This window comes from Stigmatopora nigra, chromosome 21 (assembly GCF_051989575.1).
Source record: "Stigmatopora nigra isolate UIUO_SnigA chromosome 21, RoL_Snig_1.1, whole genome shotgun sequence".
Taxonomy (NCBI): Eukaryota; Metazoa; Chordata; class Actinopteri; order Syngnathiformes; family Syngnathidae; genus Stigmatopora; species Stigmatopora nigra.
In genome coordinates, this window is record NC_135528.1 from 3730053 (window position 1) to 3748238 (window position 18186).

The 18186-nt window shown below is 41.6% G+C and overlaps 3 protein-coding genes and 1 non-coding gene across 6 annotated transcripts; 3 read left to right on the plus strand and 1 right to left on the minus strand.

Annotated features, from left to right (window-relative positions):
- Positions 1 to 110: 110 nt before the first annotated feature.
- Positions 111 to 4693, plus strand: grinaa (glutamate receptor, ionotropic, N-methyl D-aspartate-associated protein 1a (glutamate binding)). 2 transcript variants are annotated; one of them, XM_077743022.1, is made up of 7 exons: positions 111 to 281; positions 1924 to 2260; positions 2415 to 2530; positions 2613 to 2813; positions 2897 to 3025; positions 3141 to 3284; positions 3357 to 4693. In XM_077743022.1, exons 2-7 carry the CDS (start codon positions 1951 to 1953, stop codon positions 3504 to 3506), a joined length of 1050 nt encoding a protein of 349 aa, XP_077599148.1. In that variant the 5' UTR covers positions 111 to 281; positions 1924 to 1950; the 3' UTR covers positions 3507 to 4693. The 2 variants fall into 2 exon arrangements, with proteins under 2 accessions (XP_077599148.1, XP_077599147.1); XM_077743021.1 differs by lacking the exon at positions 111 to 281 and adding an exon at positions 592 to 737.
- A 148-nt stretch (positions 4694 to 4841) lies between these two features.
- LOC144214557 (synaptonemal complex central element protein 1) lies at positions 4842 to 8083 on the plus strand. Its single transcript, XM_077743034.1, has 9 exons — positions 4842 to 4982; positions 5555 to 5617; positions 6600 to 6674; positions 6801 to 6848; positions 6931 to 6985; positions 7163 to 7252; positions 7467 to 7530; positions 7602 to 7644; positions 7733 to 8083. Exons 1-8 carry the CDS (start codon positions 4976 to 4978, stop codon positions 7623 to 7625), a joined length of 426 nt encoding a protein of 141 aa, XP_077599160.1. The 5' UTR covers positions 4842 to 4975; the 3' UTR covers positions 7626 to 7644; positions 7733 to 8083.
- On the plus strand, positions 6308 to 6435 carry LOC144215290 (U8 small nucleolar RNA). The gene has a single exon (XR_013330387.1). It is a non-coding gene; the product is annotated as a U8 small nucleolar RNA (small nucleolar RNA).
- A 61-nt stretch (positions 8084 to 8144) lies between the features above and the next one.
- Positions 8145 to 17755, minus strand: fam83hb (family with sequence similarity 83 member Hb). 2 transcript variants are annotated; one of them, XM_077743007.1, is made up of 8 exons: positions 17435 to 17755; positions 13697 to 13875; positions 13275 to 13607; positions 12726 to 12890; positions 12512 to 12636; positions 11910 to 12452; positions 9785 to 11837; positions 8145 to 9201 (listed from the first exon to the last, which is right to left on the minus strand). In XM_077743007.1, the coding sequence occupies exons 2-8, from the start codon at positions 13817 to 13819 to the stop codon at positions 9181 to 9183; spliced, it is 3363 nt and encodes a 1120-aa protein (XP_077599133.1). In that variant the 5' UTR covers positions 13820 to 13875; positions 17435 to 17755; the 3' UTR covers positions 8145 to 9180. The 2 variants fall into 2 exon arrangements, with proteins under 2 accessions (XP_077599133.1, XP_077599132.1); XM_077743006.1 differs by having other exon boundaries at positions 9676 to 11837.
- Positions 17756 to 18186: the final 431 nt, after the last annotated feature.

Here is an 18186-nt window from a genome sequence, read left to right on the forward strand (position 1 = left end):
CTCGAATTCCTGCCCCGTTCGTTATAGAAAATAGTAATTCACAAACAGTATTTAAAATATGTAACATTTTGATGACGCCACACTGGACGAGGTTACATGACGACGCCGTGCGATGACGTCATCGACTGACCCACTTGACGCTGAGGCTCCGCTGTCGCACCGCTCCTACGACGTCGAGATCCTGTCGAAATTACCCAAAATTACTTAAATAAAACAACACGTGTCTTTGGCGAACATTCTAGAAGGACACGAGAAGAATTGAATCAACGAAACACAAATAAGTAAGTCGCATCATTTACCAGCGGGGAATTTATAGCCGTTATTTATTGACAGCTGTTAGCTTAGCCACTAGCATTGCGTCTTGTTTTTGCGAAGCCGATCAAAATGAACAACGTCGCTACCGAACGTGTTCCATAAAATCCACTTTTAAATGATTTTATATTCTAAAACGTCTTTGCCTTACGGGCAAAGATAACAGGAACGTCGTTGTCGTCACTGTTCGCTAACGGCGTTTGCTAACTAGTCCTGTTAAGTGTTCGTCGACGTCCGTGACCAATTGGTCGTAAATATTAATTATAATATGCTTTATTATATAGCTTCTTTTATGTTTGGTGACGGTTGGACGTGTGTCGCAGTCTTTTGAGGGGATCGGTGTTGCTTGAGGTGCGCCCGCTGCGGGTGCTCCATTTTGGGATGTTTTGCTTTCGGTTCTCGTGATGACGCAGAAAAGAGCCAAGGTGCTGCTTTTTTGTTAACATCTAAGTTTACATTTCAATGTAATTATTTTTTCCCTAAAAACATATTTTTTAATACTGAAATTTTAGATAATTTAATGAAAACGCACGCCCCCCATATTTAACCCTTTCATAAACAGAAAAGTTGAGTTTACCCTTGTTTGGAGTAGTGACTACTTTTGGTCATTTACAAAAAGGTTTTATTAGTACTAATGTATTTATTTTGAGCAGTTGTATTTTTTATAAATCAAATTAAGTTTACAAAATGTTAATAAAAAAACTAAATACATGTGTGGTAATTTACCATACAACCAAGCAGGCAATTATAGTAAAGGTTTAGGTCAAATAATTGACCATAAATGTCATTAATTAAACAGTTTGAACGATAGCGGTGTGTTGGTCGCTAAATAATGCTCCCTTCCTTGTACATTCAGTGGAAATTGCATTTTTAAGCTCTCACCTGTGGCTAACCAGACCTATAATTGATTCTATCAAAACCATTTTATAATGGTGGTTTCACAAGCAGTCACGTGACCATGAACTTTAAAATATGTTCTTTTTTTCAAGCGTTTCTGATGGGAATCTGTTTCAATGACCTCAGCACGGCCATCTTTTGACACGAGTTGCTCAGGCATGCACACGGACAATGCGCTGGACCAATAACTCAATTGCAGTCCCCACCCCCACCCGTCACGGTGGACTTGATCCACATAAGCGAAGCATCTCCGCTAAGAGGATTAGAAATGGACGTGTCGGCCGGAAAGCTGCGCAAACTCCAAAAAAAAAACTCCCTCTGAGTCATTGTAGTGGAACATCAGATATTTCGTCTTATGACCTGACGTACATCTGCTGATTGTGAGAACGGATAAGCGATGTTAAAAATGAAAGAATGAGTTTTGTTTCCTCTTAAGAGTTAAGCAAGTCATGTAAATGGTGTTCAAAGTCTCTAACTTAATAATAATAATAAAAAAATATATATATTTATATATCCCTATTTGTGCTGTCAGCCCCGAAACTTAAAGTCATATAATTTGCAATGAAGCAATATTTCTCATGTACTAATCTAATGAATAATTGCTAAATTCTTAGCTTTTACTACCACGGAGCAAATATATATAGTCTTGTTTTAAATAAGCCATTTTCAGTTCATTTTAAGTGACATGTTTGTCTTTGTTATTGTGTTGCACAGGTTGCTCCCGAGCGTCCCCGCCGCAACATGTCGCAGGACAAGAGTGGCTACCCCGGAATCGGGGAGTGCAACCCGCTCCACAATAACATGTACGGACACCCACAGCCGGGGTTCGGCATGCCGCCGCCCAACTACAGTCAAGCCCCCGGGGGGCCGTACCCACCCGCCGCCGGTTACGGCCAGCCGGGCTTCCCGCAACAGGGCTTTGCCCCTGGGCCGTACCCACAGATGCCTTACCCCCAGATGCCCTACCCGCAGGGGCCCTACCCGCAGGGGCCTTACCCACAGGCTCCCTACCAGCAACCGGGGCAGCCGGGCTATCCTGGGGATCCCTCTGGTGAGCCAAAAAAAAAGTTTTGAGCTCACCTGTGATAGTTGATTCATCTTACTGATTAATTGGTGATCTCAATCAATGAAGATGTCAAATTCATTTCATTTGTCCCATCGGTGAAACTATCAATTCTAATTCCGCCAATGTCTTGGTTCTCCAGCACCAGGTGAGAGCCCAGGTTACCATGGCGACGTCCCTCCCACTTACTACGACAATGAGGACTTCACCAACTCGGGCTTTGAGGACAAGAGCATCCGGCAGGCCTTTATCAGAAAAGTACAGCAAGATAAAAAAAAGTGCCAGTGCATAGCAGACAGATTTCAAGAAGGAACTTGTTGTTGTTGTTTTTCTCCTCTAGGTGTTCTTGGTCCTCACCGTGCAGCTGATGGTCACCTTCTCCTTCGTGGCCGTGTTCACTTTTGTGGATGAAGCCAAAGTGTTTGTGCGGCGCAACCCGTGGACCTACTACATCTCCTACGTGATATTCCTCGTCTCTCTCATCGTGCTCAGCTGCTGCGGGGACTTCCGACGCAAGCACCCTTGGAACTTGGTGGCACTGGTAAAGAAAAATATTGATGACAAAAATAGATGTTGTTGAGTCATTAATTAAAGGAATGTTTTTTTTTCTCTTCCATCGACTAGTCCATTCTGACCTTGAGCCTCTCCTACATGGTGGGAATGATCGCCAGCTTCTACGACACCGACACTGTCATCATGGCCGTGGGCATCACTGCTGTAGTTTGCTTCACCGTGGTCCTCTTCTCGCTACAGGTCAAGAACAAAAAAAGCAACAAAAAAGACTTAATGTGGTCTTTATGCACTTTGAAAAATGTTAAAATAATCAGAATTTTTCATCATTCATGGCCCCTTTCTTTTTCTTCTGTAGAGCAAATACGACTTCACCTCCTGCCAAGGTGTCCTCTTCGTTTGCCTGATCGTCCTCCTGCTCTTCGGAATCCTCTGCATGTTCATCCGCCACAAGATCTTGCACATTGTCTACGCCTCGCTGGGCGCCCTGCTGTTCACTTGCGTGAGTTTTTGCTCCACAACCAAAATTGGAAAAAAAATGGAGCCCCTTCAACCCTCTCGTTTTTCTTCCCAGTTCTTGGCCGTGGACACTCAGCTTCTCCTGGGCAATAAGAAGCTATCTCTGAGTCCCGAGGAATACGTCTTCGCCGCTCTCAACCTCTACACGGACATCATCAATATTTTCCTCTACATCCTAGCCATTGTGGGACGCTCCCGCGAATGAATGTTGGCCTTTTGGGGGATGCCTTCCTTTTTGTTGTCTTTACACCCCCCACCACCCCCTCCCTTCATTGTGTTTGATTTAACAAACTTTGATTTTGCCAGTCTCGCTTTTAACACTCCTTCCCGTGCTTCTACTAACACAAAATGGCGTCCGGCGGATGACCAGAAAGACGACGTGAGTTTTTAAATCACATTGGTGTTGGGCACGGAAGGCTGGAAGTATTCTTCCTAATCTAAACTGCATGGCAATGGCAGAAAAATACCTTAAAATAATACATAATTTCTTGACATGTATCTTGTTAGTCCCCGCTGTAAATAATTCCATTGACCGCCGTACGCCAATTCCACTTGGGGAGGTGTTCCTTAGGGCAGGGGTGTCCCAAATTAGAACCAAGGAATCATTTAACTGCGTTAGTTTTTAGACAAAATTTGGATTTTGTGTCTGTGTGCTTATTTTTTTGCTAGTCACTGCTTCAAAAGTGGTCATTTTAGGTACATTTTGGGCCACTTCACTTAAAGGAAATAATACCAATAGGTAATATTTGCAGGTTGCATATAGGAAAATGTGGCGATCAATACTAATTGAACAAATTTGGCAGATTTGCGACACCCCTGCTTTTACTTATGTATGAGAACAATGTAAGTAAATAAGCTTTCATCTATACTACTACCCCCTTTATCTTACTGTCTGGTCATTGGCATGAAATGTTTTTTTTTTAAGTGCTGTATTTCATGTGTCCATCAGATATTGCCGCTCCACATTTGAAGTTTTTGGGTCATTACCACTAACGCAGATGCAATAGCTGAATGCTGGATTTGAGGACAAATGCATGGTAATTTATTTATTTATTGAGCTACAATTAGTCTACAGTTGAGTTTTCAACTCACAACTGGAATATATCAACACTTGATACAAAGAAGGTACCACTGCTGTATTTAGTCATGTTGAATTTGATTCCTCATCCCCAAGCATGGCCTGTTGCATGTGCTTTGTCAGCACTGGGTGAAGTTTTTGGGAGTATCTCGGCAGGTTTGTTGTTTGGCAAAGATGTTTGTATTGAACTTGATGTGTTGATGTACATAGGAGTACTTTGACGTGTATAGGCCAGCTTCTCGTTTTCATTCAATTCAAGTGGAAACGCATTCCTCACGGCTTTACATTAAACATACCATGTGAAACGTGTAAAATGTGAGTGTTGTCCCCCTGTCTTGAACAAAGTGGGGTAGAATACAGTCAATACAAAGGCAAATCCGTATTGATGCTTATATTGACACTAATGTGCATGTTAGAGTGGTCACGTGACCTGCAGCGACTTATGGGGGAAACAGGTGATAACTGATTGGCCAGACTGGCACATGCAATACTACTGTGTTTAAATACTACAAGTGTTAACCTATATTACAAACGTTTGTAACAATTTACAGTAACATCTAGCTCTTTTTTCTTGGTTCTATAATAAAACAGGCGGTATGGAAGGTAGGTGGACCTAAGTATGATTTTAAATTCGTCGATAGTTGATCATATTTTGATGACAAACGTTATGCTAATGATACTGATAGTAATATACGATGTTAGTATTGACCATAATTCGTTGATTAAAGAATCGTGATATTTGCTTACAAATTGCGTGAAACGCGCGTGTTTTATATGACTTACTAGCCGATTTAAGTCTAATTTCACACGTATAAGAGCTATATTCGGATTTTATTGCTGACTAGGCTAACTTGCAAACGTTAGCTTGTAGCCCTGTAGCACTGCGTTAACGTGTTCGCTGTCTCAAAACTGGTTAATATCTCCAGTTGAAAACACGGATTGTCATGAAATACATTACTTTTATATCATTGGTCAATGAGTAGTTTACTGAAGTTATTACGGATGATTACGTTTTTACTATTATTGTCATCGTCCTGTATCGTAATGTATTGTAATGGAAGACATCAATGGTATTTAACCAGGCGAACTTGTCTAAATTTCGTTTAAAGTCGAAATTGATTGATTTTACGATGAGAAAAAGACGGAACAAAATGTTAACTGTGATTATCCACCAGGTGAAGGCATACAGGAACCCAAAATTGAGCAGTTGAGAAGCAAACTCATCAAGCTGCAACAAGGTAACGGCATGTTGTATTAAATACATTGTTATTTAATCATACAATTTAATGTTCATCAATAGTGCCATGTATTTTTGCATTGTGAACGTAAAGTTAATTCTCAGCGGTGACACCTTGTGGGTGCAATTACAATAACCACAACTTGTTGGGTGATTTTTATTTAGTGGGAATTTTTGTGAGTGAGAAAATTTAAAAAGGCATTGCGGAACTACAAATTAATGAACTACAAAATATATTGTTGTTTCTATGATGGCAGAAATGTTTTCTGGTCGGTCATTTCCGTTTCCCGTTTACATCTTGAATCGTTGCGTCTTTATTTTTTCAATACGGCGTATACATAATACATACTTTACCAGCTATTATTCTTTATTAAGTCAAAACAATAATACACTATAACACAGTTTGACAAAATTCCTTGTTTATAGGTTGCTGCGTTGTTTTCGAGTGCTCCAATAGGAAAGCTTGCCTGTCATGACATCATGTTCATATTTGCATACTGTTTTCGTTTATACCATAAAATAGCACGTTTTATATTTTTCCTTTTGTTTATTTCACTTCTCTCACTTTAAGAATGTGATTGTCACGAAAGGAAAACGTTAGGTTAACTAACTAATGAGTGTAAATGATTAAACCGTAACTTACGTGGCTGTTACGAGAAGTCAAGATCCAAACTCAAACCATCAATCAGCATCGTCAGTAAGGATAATCCTTACCTGAAACTCCTACAAGGAGTATCAGAACATGATGAATGGAGAGTAATGAGATATGATTAGTATCTCCCTCTCAAAGGATTGACACCCCTTTGGAGCCATTCTGACCTTTATGTTAAAATGACCAATGATTATCATTCACAATTGTCCACCAGTAAGTAGTACGTTTCTTCATTAGTATAGTTTAATGCCATTACTTCATCACCAACTCATACTGCAAGTACAATGAGTGGCTATTTTGCCTTAATGTAATGTGTTTGTGTACTTTAAAGTTAAAGATAACCTGGAAGGGGAAATTATGGAGAAGAAAATACTCTCTGAGTGTCTACAGAAGGAGCTTGCTGCACGTAAGAGTAATCCCTACATTTTCAGTGTATCTATCATTTTGGCATGTGCAAATCCACAGGTCAACTATGTTCACTGGAAAGAATCTAGTACAGTACGTACATAAAAAGTCACTTTTGTTGTTTCAGTGGAAACAGAGGCCTACGAACTGGACATGGTGCATCAAGAGAACAAAAGTACCGTCAAATAGTCATTTTCAGTTCTGAAAGTTTTGCAATTATTGTGCATCAATTCAACAATTTGTCTTCTTCCCTCAAGGATTGATGCAGAAACTGGAATTCCGTTGCGAGGAATCCGAGCGTGAGTGCCTCAGGTAAAATTTGGAACCCAAACCGGAGGAACCACATGCCTCAAAGTCCTCATTAAGTTGTACCTTTTTCCATTTTGAACATGAACATTTGTTACCTTCACAATAGGTGGCAATAATTCAAGCTATATGTTGTTCAAAACAAGGCAATGTTTTATTAAAATGACCTCCTGTCCAATTTAGACTGGCCGAGCAGAACAGAAACACCAAAGAAGTCCTGGAACAGTACCGCTGCGAAATCCAGGAGTTTAAGCTCAAGAGTCGCAAACTACGGTGCGACCAATCATTCTTTTGCTATTCATTCTAATTTGTTTATGACTAGTAGAAGTACAATTCATTGAAATGTTTAAACATAGACATTCAGATGATTTTGTTTTTCATAAATTGGCCTTTGTCTCTGAAATTCTCATGTTTGGAGTATATGAGTAAAAATCTGAGATGTATTTTCTTGTTTCTGATGTACATTTTTAAACTGTGTAAACTACAGGATGAAGTTTGAGAATCAGCTGGTTCAACTGATTGGCCAGCACAAGCGACTGTATTCCACTATTGTAAGTTGACACATTTTTACACAATATTATATGTAGTTAGCAACTGAATTCTCTTATTATTTCATTTCCAGAAAGATTCCGTGGAGCAAAACTAAAGCAGAGTTTTGAAAGAAGGTAAAAATAACATCATTTTTTTGTTCCCATACACCTATTTTTTTCCTTTCCGTGACATTAACTCTTATTCCGTTGCTTTTTTTTGCAGAATGTGAGACATTAGCTCAACTTTTGGCAGACACTGCAAGGACTATAAGATCACTTTTTTTCAATTCATACATTGGAAGGAAAAAATGAGGTAAAAAAAGTTACATTTTCCTCTGTTTTGTGTTCGAATAACGCATTTCAACACTATATATTTAACATGTAAAATGTTTTAATATACTAGTGTTCATGTTCCGTCCAGTTGCAACTCTTGTATTTGTGAATTTTTTTTTTTACACGTTAATATGGGACCGGGTATCAAACTTACCTAGTGGGGGCAGGACAATATTTTTCGGACTGTATTTGACAACCGACTGTAGAGTTATTATAAAATAATAAATTTAAATAAAACCAATTAATTGCAATTCAAAATCTGTTATTTAGATACATAAAAATGATTTTTTTTAATTCACACATCCATTGTCCCTGAAAAAGCTTTAATAAGAATATTTTCAGGATACTTCAAGAACATTGTTAAAAATACTAAATGAACATGTATTCAAATTTTATTTAAAAAAAACAACAACACCAGGTACTTTTATACTACAGTGTGACGAGTACTTGTTAATTAAAATAGCCAGCCAATGAATTCTTTCCAATATGTACAATCCCGCTTACAAAACTGCCCAATGAAGAAAAATAAAGACGAGGCAAAATCTTTGGTTTAATCGTTCGGTACGACTGATTTGTCAACAGGGGTGACATTCAAAAAGATTCATGTCAGCAAAATGTTGAACATGGCATATTTCCAGTTTACTGTTGAAGCTGTAAACATGTTTATGTACATTAAATAACAAGTTCAAAACACACAAAAAAATCCTGCAAATTGACTACAGACTCCAAGTTAGACCAAAAAAAAAATCCCCTTCTTACGTTAAAATGACCTTATTTCAAATAGGAAAAACTAAGAAAAAAACATTTAGAAACCAAATGTACAAAAAAAATTCCAGGCCCACCCAGTTCATTTCTACCGCCAATGTTTCAAATAGACAAAACAGCAAGTGTTTTCATCTTAAAATTCCTCTTTTATATTGACTTGGCACACAAAAGCCACATATTCCCAGTGTAAAAAGCACATAAAATTTAAAGAAAGTCATTCATTTTGTTAACAAATGGCATCACTTTTTTTGCGGTCATTATTTCAACGTGTTCTTCTTCTAACTTTCACTTTCAGTCAAAACTCCTTTCCTACCAGATTTCTTTCCTTCTTTCCACTTCCAGTCGCCTTTTACGGTAAAAGTAGTCCCAGTGTTTGGCAAAAGGGGTGCCGTAGCATACCCGTTGATTGATTGTGTATTTTGGTTGCATTTTTTTGTTTCCATGATGTTGTTTCAAGCTTTCTTTTGGGATTTCAAACTAAAAAAATACAGAGAAAATCCAGCAAGGGAGGTCGCTATGTTGAAGCAAACTTTTATTTAGTGTCATTGGCACATTTCTGGTGGTCTTTTTCTCTTATCCAAGGGTATTCCCCATCTGTTAAAAGAACAACAGGTTAGGTAACATACTGGCTGTTTCACATTTTAGAAATTCTATTTGAATAGTTATTGGTAGCTTAAGCGGAAAAAAAATGCAATGCGAATTTCCATGTTAATTCAATAGCATTAGCATAATTACAGTACTTCTTTACTTAAGGTCATGAATACAAAAAACAAGTCAAATGAAATGATACTGACGATAATATCTTAAATTAAAGCCCACGGATGACATTTTACTTTTGGCTATCGTATGGGTAATTCTATTTTACTAACAACTTGAATCAAATCATGCGCTAAATCATTAGCTAATTGCTAAAACTAATAGAAAGGTCGAAAAAGTAGGGCAGAGTACTTGGTTAAATAAGCCCAAAATACACAATAGTCTTTCCATGGGAGCTTTTCCTAAACTTTGGCATTTCAACGTTTCACTACTTTTCCAAACTCTATTTGAACGAGGTCAAATTAGGCTCACTTTTAAAGGCTATCGTGCTGGAATTTCCCTGAAGCATCCTTTTTTTGTGAGGAGGGTCTATCTCCCGGCCCTCAACGACGCAAGTGTCATCATTGTAGCGGTAAACTACCTCAAAACGGCTGTAGACCTTCTTCTCTTTCCTTAGGCTCTCTATCCTCTTCAGGAGTCCTTCTCTCTCTTGGACGCCCCCTTGGGGTCGTAGTAGACGGTTCTTCTTGGCGGCCAAGTCGTCTTTGGCCTCGCGGTCTCCGTCTGCTTCCTCTCGCTTTTTCTGACTGTTGGCCGAGATCTGCTCCAGGATGACCTTGGTGTCGTCGCGGAGGTTGCTACTGAACAACACCGAGTTGCCCGACGCTTGATAGCGCGACGAGCCAGACGTGCCGTGCGCCGTCCTGTGATTGGCGGGGGCGGTTTGCTCACTTGCGGCCGTTCCCGATGATGGCTCCTTGCTTTGTTTCTTGTTATAATCTTCCACCAACTCCTTTACCGTGCTCATGCTGCTCCGGTCTTCTCCCGATGACTTTTTTTCTTTATCCTTGGGGCCCAGGAGTCCCTTCAACCTCTGAGTCTGCTTCTTTAGGAAGTCCAGCGTCTTGCCGTCGTTCTTGCCGTCACCCGACGTGCCCGATCCCGTCACTTTGTCTTTGGACTCCTCGTGCGGCAAGATGGAGGAACTATAAGAACGGCTCTTCTTCAACTCGCTCTTCTCGGAGTCCGTGGCGTCGCTTAGGAGCTCCTCGCCGCAGGAGACGCGACGAGGGTTGAGTCCTTTCAGCTTGAGGGGGTCTCGTTTGAAGATCTTGGGGGACGGAAGTGGCTTTAAAGATTTGAAGAGGTCTTTCTTTTGACCTTCTGGGGAGTTTTCCTCCTTCTGGGATTCTGAGGGTTTTGTTGCGCTCACAAAAGGCTTGGGGGAGAGGAGAGACGGTTTGGAGAATGGAAGAGGAGTCCGACGATTGAGTTCGGACGGCTTGGCATCTGCTTTTCTCGTCTCATCTTCCGTCGGATCGTCAGGGGTCTTCTCCGCCGGTTCTTGGACTTTGAGCGACGCCTCGGTCTCCGCCTTGGATGCTTTTCGCTTAGCGGCCAAGTCCTGGAAATACTGCAGTCGACTAGCGGGGTCGTTGATGTTCAGAGTTGTCGATGTGGTAGTGCTGGACTTGCTGTCTTTTGAATTGGACTCCACCTGCGCTTGAGATTTGGGGGCTTCTTTTTGCCCTTCACTTTTGTCCGTCAGTGGAGTTTCTCGCTCCTTGGCGTCCTCGACGTTGTCTTCGCCCTTGCCGAGTTCCTCGGACGTCTTTTTCCACTCGAAAGGTTCTCTGGACAAAGACCTTCTCTTCTCCAAGATCTGGGCTACGATGGAAGGCTTGCGCTCGTCGTCTGTCTCTGTTTTTTGGCCACTGGCGGCGCCGCTGTGCATTTCCGCTTTGGAAGATGAGAAAATTAGAGACGAGCGCAGGCGGGAGCTTCTTTGAAGTAGCGGGTTGATACGCGATCGGAAAGAGTCGTGTTTGGAAATGAAGCGATCCGAAGGCTCTTTGTCCTCTTTTGCATAACCCCACTTATCCTCTCTTTCCATCTCCTCGCTTTTGTCGGGTAAATCTCTGCCGGAGGAATCCTTGCCGTCTCTCACCGGTTTTCCATAACGTGGCTTTTGGAAATCCATTCTGGGAACGTCCCCGCTTTCCTGAGGGTCTTCAAATGCGTCGGGACCCAAGGGTTGATTCAAACCTTCTTCTCCGCCTTCCTCGTACGTGCTCAAGTACGAGTGAATCCTCCAGTTGCGCAATCCGTGGCGGACGCTGGCGTCCTGGTCGTGTTCTTGATCCGAATGCTTGCGAATGGGGTTTTTGTCCACTGGGTGAAGCTGCGTGGGGGAGGTCTGGCAAGCGTACGCCTGACCGATGGTCGGCCTCTTATGAGCGCCACTTCCCTGGTATCTTCCGGCCACGGGGGGTCCTTGAATCCCGTCGGGCATGCTCAAATCTTCGCAAGAAAGATGAGGGTAGCCTCTTCCGTAGTTTCCCAGGTGGAGCTCTAAATCGGAGCGGAACGAACTGGTATCGGAAAACTGGTCCACGGCTAAATGCGGAGGACGGTTTCTGTCGTAGTGACCGTGGCCGGAATCTGGTCCAGGACCTTCACTGTAGTGATGGTGCCTGTCGATTGTAATGGATGCGGGTTTAATGAGAGTTTGTGAGTGGATTTAAGTTGAAATTGCGGTACTATACCTTTGGAAGTCGGTCTCGTCCAGGTTGTTCATGACTCTGTGCTTCATGAAGTGCCTGGAAGACATGTAGTTGTCCTGAGTTCCTTCGGCGTAACTGTGCCTCTTGAAGCCGCTCATCTCCATCTGTCTAGTCACGATAGAGCGACCCTGCTCCAAATAAGACTGCTGTACTCGAAACTGCTGTTGGGAATACTTCCCCATCATAATCCCCGTCCCGGGCTCCATGGTGTGACGAAAGGGGTCGTTTCTCCGGAAAGAAAGGGACAGGTTGCGGTCCTGGTCTCCGTACGGGAAGCCGGAGGGGATCTCCGGAGTTCTCCGGAAGCCCAAGGGGTTCCTCAGGGACTGGGTTCGCTTCAGACCCAATTGTCTGCTCAAGTACCCGCCCGGATCTGGGAGCGCGAGCGCCCCATCCGACGGGTCCACCACCAGAGGCTCCGATTGGGCGTAGAGGATGCGGAACTCTTCGTCAAAAGTGGCCACCAGTTCTCCCAAGAAAAGATGGGCCATGCAACGGTGGATCTTCTCAAAAGACCACATGAAACTGTGGAGAAACGACGTCTTTGAATGTAACGTCAAGAGAGGAAGGAATCTAAAACCCACCTGTAATTGCCACTGAGAACGGCCTTGCAGTCAGCCAATAGGAATCGATCTTTCATCTGGCCCTTGAAGGATTTCCCTGTTCGGGATTGGTATGTTAGTCCAGCCACGGTCCTGATACGCATCATCTGTAACGTTCAAAACAAACAAAAAAGTCAGGTTTCATGTTTTTTGGAGGCGGCTTTATCCAATTTTTGACACGAAATAAAAGAATGACCTGAATTAAGTCCAGGTTGACTTTGCAGTTATTAACCATGGACACAAAACTGTGCGCTTCTTGCTCATCCAGAAGAATATAAACGGGAATATGACGCGCCGTGGCGTCCAAGAGGTCGGCAAAAATGTCCACGTCTGTAAACGTGTCCATCACCACCGCAATCACCTATGGATCATATTCAAAATGTTAATACTAGTTTCACAAATCTTGGGAAGAAAAAAAATCGTCGGCCCCCAGACGACGACAGCGTCCGGAAAGGGCGCGGCGGCAAATGATAATCATTGCAATTATCCTCGCTGAAAGATTAGCATCACCCAAATATGCGCATGAGTCAGCCATGATTTCACAGTTCAACGTGTCATAAAGATAGCTTACAACGTATTGATTTACGAACTACTGTATGTTTCTACGCCTTCTAAATTGAGTCAAGTTGACATACTGATTGCTGGATTACGTTAAATGTTTTGAGCTACTTGTCTGCTGTTCTCGTAAGGGAATTTAGCCAAAAAAACTGGATCTACACAATTTTGTGTTGTTTTTTTTTTTAACCTGGCGTGCATTCTTGATGAGTCTCCTGGCCTGCTCCTTGATGCTCGGCATGTTGGGTTCCGAGGGGTTGACCAGAGTGGTGACCTCTGTGGGTCCGACAAAGCTGTTCTGCATCATGGGCCATCCCAAATCCAGACCCGGGGCCGCTTGATCCGACTGCATTGGCCAGTAAGTGTCGGAGGAACCCTCCACGTCCTGCCCCGCCTCAGGGTACCTGAGATCGGGGACGCTGTGGGCGTGGGTGGGCTCCTGGATGGTAGATTTAATATGCTCGATTTCCGATGGCGCCAAAAAGCTAACCACGTCCGCGCCCTGGAGGAACTCATAATAGCCCTATTGGGAAATAGAACCGTGGAATCAACGCATAGTTCAGATTTTTTTTTAAATGCTTGCTTCAAAGCCCCAGCCCCTTTTTTTTTTACCGATGAATCATTTTCTATCAGTGCATCAATGGCAAGTCGGTACTCCTCCCTGTAGTGTGGTGGCAAGTAGTTTGGGTCCAAAGGGTTTTCTCCAATAGATGAACTTTGAGAGCGGTGGGCCATGTTTGGACTTGGGAGTGGGGGTCAATGGCAAACTCCTTGGTGAGGAATGTGGAATTCTACAACAAAAAACAAGGACAAAGACAGGTCAAGTTATTGTTGGGTTTGCTAAGTATAGGGTAGAAAGGGGAAATATTTGCAGTGGCGTTTTTGCATTTGTGTATTAGTATCGCCTACATCTGAGATTTAGCTTTATATGGTTGTATTTTCTCAATATTTGTATACTTTTGTTGCTTGACGTTGAAACTTGCAGTTATTCAAGTAGCAACCTGCAGCCATTTCTGCCAATTGCTACTCTATGGAAGGCTCCAAAAGTCACGTTTGTCCTCCAATACGCAATCCTATTCAGCGACTTGTTGCAGCGTGCGCTTTTCCGCTGTGTGTCTACGTCACCACGGAAACGTACAGTGGGTCAAACTATGTAGGGAGGCTGATTGTCAGCGTGTCCTCTGTATTTAGAAAGCCACGTTTTTTTTCTTTGTTCTAACTTAATGAGCATACAACCTTTCACTAATGTTTTTGCGACCTAAAGGAAGGCAAGGAGAGCCCATTTAGTCATCAGGTAGCACTTTTTTATTTCTCCTAGCAAAATGGCTGACTTTTCTTCTCATTCCTAACATTTGGATTTGAGTCTTTGTGGTTTTAGAAAGTTCCACAGAAGCCCGGTAACTATGTCAGGCATATGTTGCTGCTTCTTATGGAATCTTTTGGCAAACCCTGACGTTTTTAGACAAGATCCAGCTGCCTCTGGCTTTTTCTATCTTGCTGAATCAGCATTTTAGAGTGATGAAATTGACATGTGTTGAGAAATAATGCGCTGTAGAGGCCACACTTTTCCAAAGTAAGCCCAATGGAGACAATACCGTGGAAAGAAGAAGCCACACGACGGGCGGTTTTGTTAAAGCTGAGCCGCCCCATCTGGCTTTTTCAAACAAAAAGGGGCGGCTTGCTTTTGTTTTGACAGCAATATCAAAAACTGTTGAAAGTCACACATAGAGATTGGGATCAAATGAAGGGACAGATAAAGACACAAAAGCTGTGGTATGCTATTTTTTTTTAAAGGCGACTGACTGATCATTGTAAAGTCTTTTCATTAAATGCTTGTTAAAATGGCAATTTGGGTCAAGGTTAAACTGAAGGTCGGAACTTGTAAGAACTCGTTTTTTTGGGCTTGCTCTTCCCTGTCATACATGAGTCGTTCCTAGCCTTCTTTGCCAATGTCTATCAGCATTAGTGACACTCAATGAGTTACAGAGAAGTCAATACAAGTACAAACCACATTCTTTTAAATCAAGGGGTAGGGAAACTATGGCTCGGGAGCCATATGTGGCTCTTTTGATGGGTGTATATGGCTCTCCGCCTTTTTAAAATCATATTTTTTCTTCATTAGACTCTTCTGCATGCATTCTCTCATTGATACTCATTGATTAGCAACAGTGAAATAATGTTTTTAAAAGAATTCAGACTTTTTCTTTACTTTCAAAGTGGTTAAATTAATAATACATGCTCACATTTTCATGTATTTTTAATTTTAAATTCTGAATATAGCTCTCAAGGAATAATGTTTGAAAATATGAATTGTTTATGGCTCCCACGTTTTGAGCATTGCTCAATTTGAATGGAAACAATGCTAACTTGTTAGCATTTTTAACCTCCAAAACATCGTTTTCGGGCGTTCGACGCTTCTAATCAACGTGTCACCGAGACGAGTTTATTGACGGAATTTCTGTTGACGCAGTGTCTCCTTCAAAACAAGCAAATTTCAATTCACTGCAGCCCGACTGACATATTCCCTCAATCGCAATCCGCCTCGCCCACTCGTGCCAATCGGGCATACCTGACGTTCATTTAGCGACATAATTCAACGCGCTGAGGAATACCTGAGAACAGGTTGGGAGGGACTAGCCAGTTTATGCGACGAGGCCGGCCGATTGGCCGACTGGTCGGCGCTAACGACAGAAAGACGAGTGCAAACAAGGTGACGTCGTTGGTCGAGTTGTCGAATGACACAAAAAGTCCGGTTTGGTCTCCAGTTTAGTTTGTTTTTTGTCGCAATACTCGACGACAAACTGACAAACTAACTCTTGATTTTTCTTTTGTTTGCTACCGCCTGCCAAAATTCAGCTTATGAATCAAATAGGCCAATTATCATACTTTCATGGCGTGCCACATAAATAGGAACAGCAACTAAGTACATGGTTACAAACTTGATCTCATTTTATTGTCATAGTCAAGACTTTATATAGCAAAACTGCCATGTTACCTTTTTGTTACATAATTGGCTAACTTTGACTAGTCCTTTTGTAAAATTCCACTTTCCTAGTATTGTACTACTTTCCCATTAGCGCTAAAATATTGGGTTGAGTTCTATGATGGCGTTCTTCCTAAAAATGGTTTCTTTCAAAGCTGGAATGTGGTCCTTGTGGTTTCCATTCATTACTGGGACATTTTTCATAAAAGCCACCAGTTTCGCAGGCCTAGAACACACGCACGGATATACGGAATAAAACCCCTTGGCTCGCACGACTACCCAAACAAAGACCACATCTATAAAAAGAAAAATTTGGCGCACATTATCCACGTTCCCCCCCTTGTAATTACATACACTGGACCACTGTTTTCCAAGTGAGTGACTCACGGCCAAAACACGGGCTAACCGATTTGAATTAACTGTTTTTTTTTTTTTTTTTTTTATAACTGCAGAGTAAATACGATATGTGCAATAAAGAGAAAGGAGCGGTTTCAAAGTCCACAGGCGGGGACGTCTTGACTTAAATGGGGCACACCTTTTCAAACTATCCTGTCTATTTCCATTTCTATTGTCGAGTAGGGGTGTCAAACTTGGGGGCCATTTTACGCTGCTGTAATGAAGTACTTCACTCATTGACATTTTTCAATGCAAATTCAATTTAAAAAAAAGAATTTGTTATTTTATTCAGAAAAACTCAAATAATAACATTTCATAGTAATAAATATATATGTTTAAATAAATTAAATTATTAAAATAAATGTGTATATATAAATAGTATATAAATAATTCATCAGTATACAGACTAAACAATTCGATTAGTTTTAATTGTCAATTTAAATCCTTGTTTTATTTTTTAAATACATTTTAAAGGGGACATTTTAGTTTTGCAAATTTATTTTTATTTTTTACAAACTGGAGATTTTTTTGGGAATCTTTCCAATTTTATTTGTATTTTTCCTTCAAAAAACAACCAGATAGAAAAATTGTCAAATATTCCTTTTCAAAATGTTATTTTAAATACTTAATCTGTAATTAACTGACATTTCTCAATTGGCCATGGAAGATAGAATTATTTATTTGACAGAAAAACTCAAAGTCTGCACTTTTTGAGGGACCACAAAAAACTAATCTGTGGGCCAGATCTGGCCCGGGGTCTTCAGTTTGACAGTTACGCATTTTAAAGCTTTTTTCTCCTTTTTAGTTCTAGCTAACTGCATTGACTATAACATACTAACCAAAATACACATGGAAAAATCCACAATCTAGAAAAGAATGTGCTTTTTTTTGGGTTGGCATTAGTAGAGTAGAGCAGAGAAGTGAATGTAAAGTCAAGTCAGGAAGTAAATTGAATAGAGAATAGACTGTACCGATCGACTTGGATCTTTTGTCCAACTTGGTCTCGCCTTCCATTTACCTCCAAACTGGGACTCTTCTTCTTTATTTCCTCATTTGCAATAGGGAAACTTTTAGAGAAAGAATGTAAAAAAACAAAACTCCAAATCCTTTTTGTTTTTGCAGGCAGACGAAACCAGGCGAAGCCAGGCCAAGGGGCTCCAGGCAGTGGGCTGGAGTGGTGCGCGCGTGTCCGTCTGAGGGCGCCCTCGGGGCCGCCGCCACTGCAGCGAATGAGGAAGGAGCGACCGGGAGGGACTCCTCCTCGCAGACTTCTCTTGGCTTCTCTTGGCTTTTCCTCTCTTCTCCGCTCTCCGGCCCGAAAGACTCCGCCCAGAGATGTCGTTTCTCTCCGGGGGATGACTTTCCGAGGCTCCCCCTGGTAGCTTTGCCCCTGGTGGCCATGTGAGTACTGCACTTTACTCCCCTTGCTCACGCCCACACACATTCAAAAATGGTGGCTTGCTATTCATTATACAAGTCGCTGAAAACTTCAATTTATTAGTGTTTATCCTCTTGTGCTATGATTTAGTATTCTCATTTATGTCATTTCTGTTGAGTTTTTGAGTTGAAACGCTACAACTAAAAAGGTTGTAAGTAAACTATGAGTCCCCAAAAGTACTTATTGTTGGTCCCGAACTCAATGAATGGAAATAAAGTACAGTAATCCCTCGAATTCCGCGGATAATGTAGACCAGACATGTCCGCCAAGTAGGATCACCCCCAT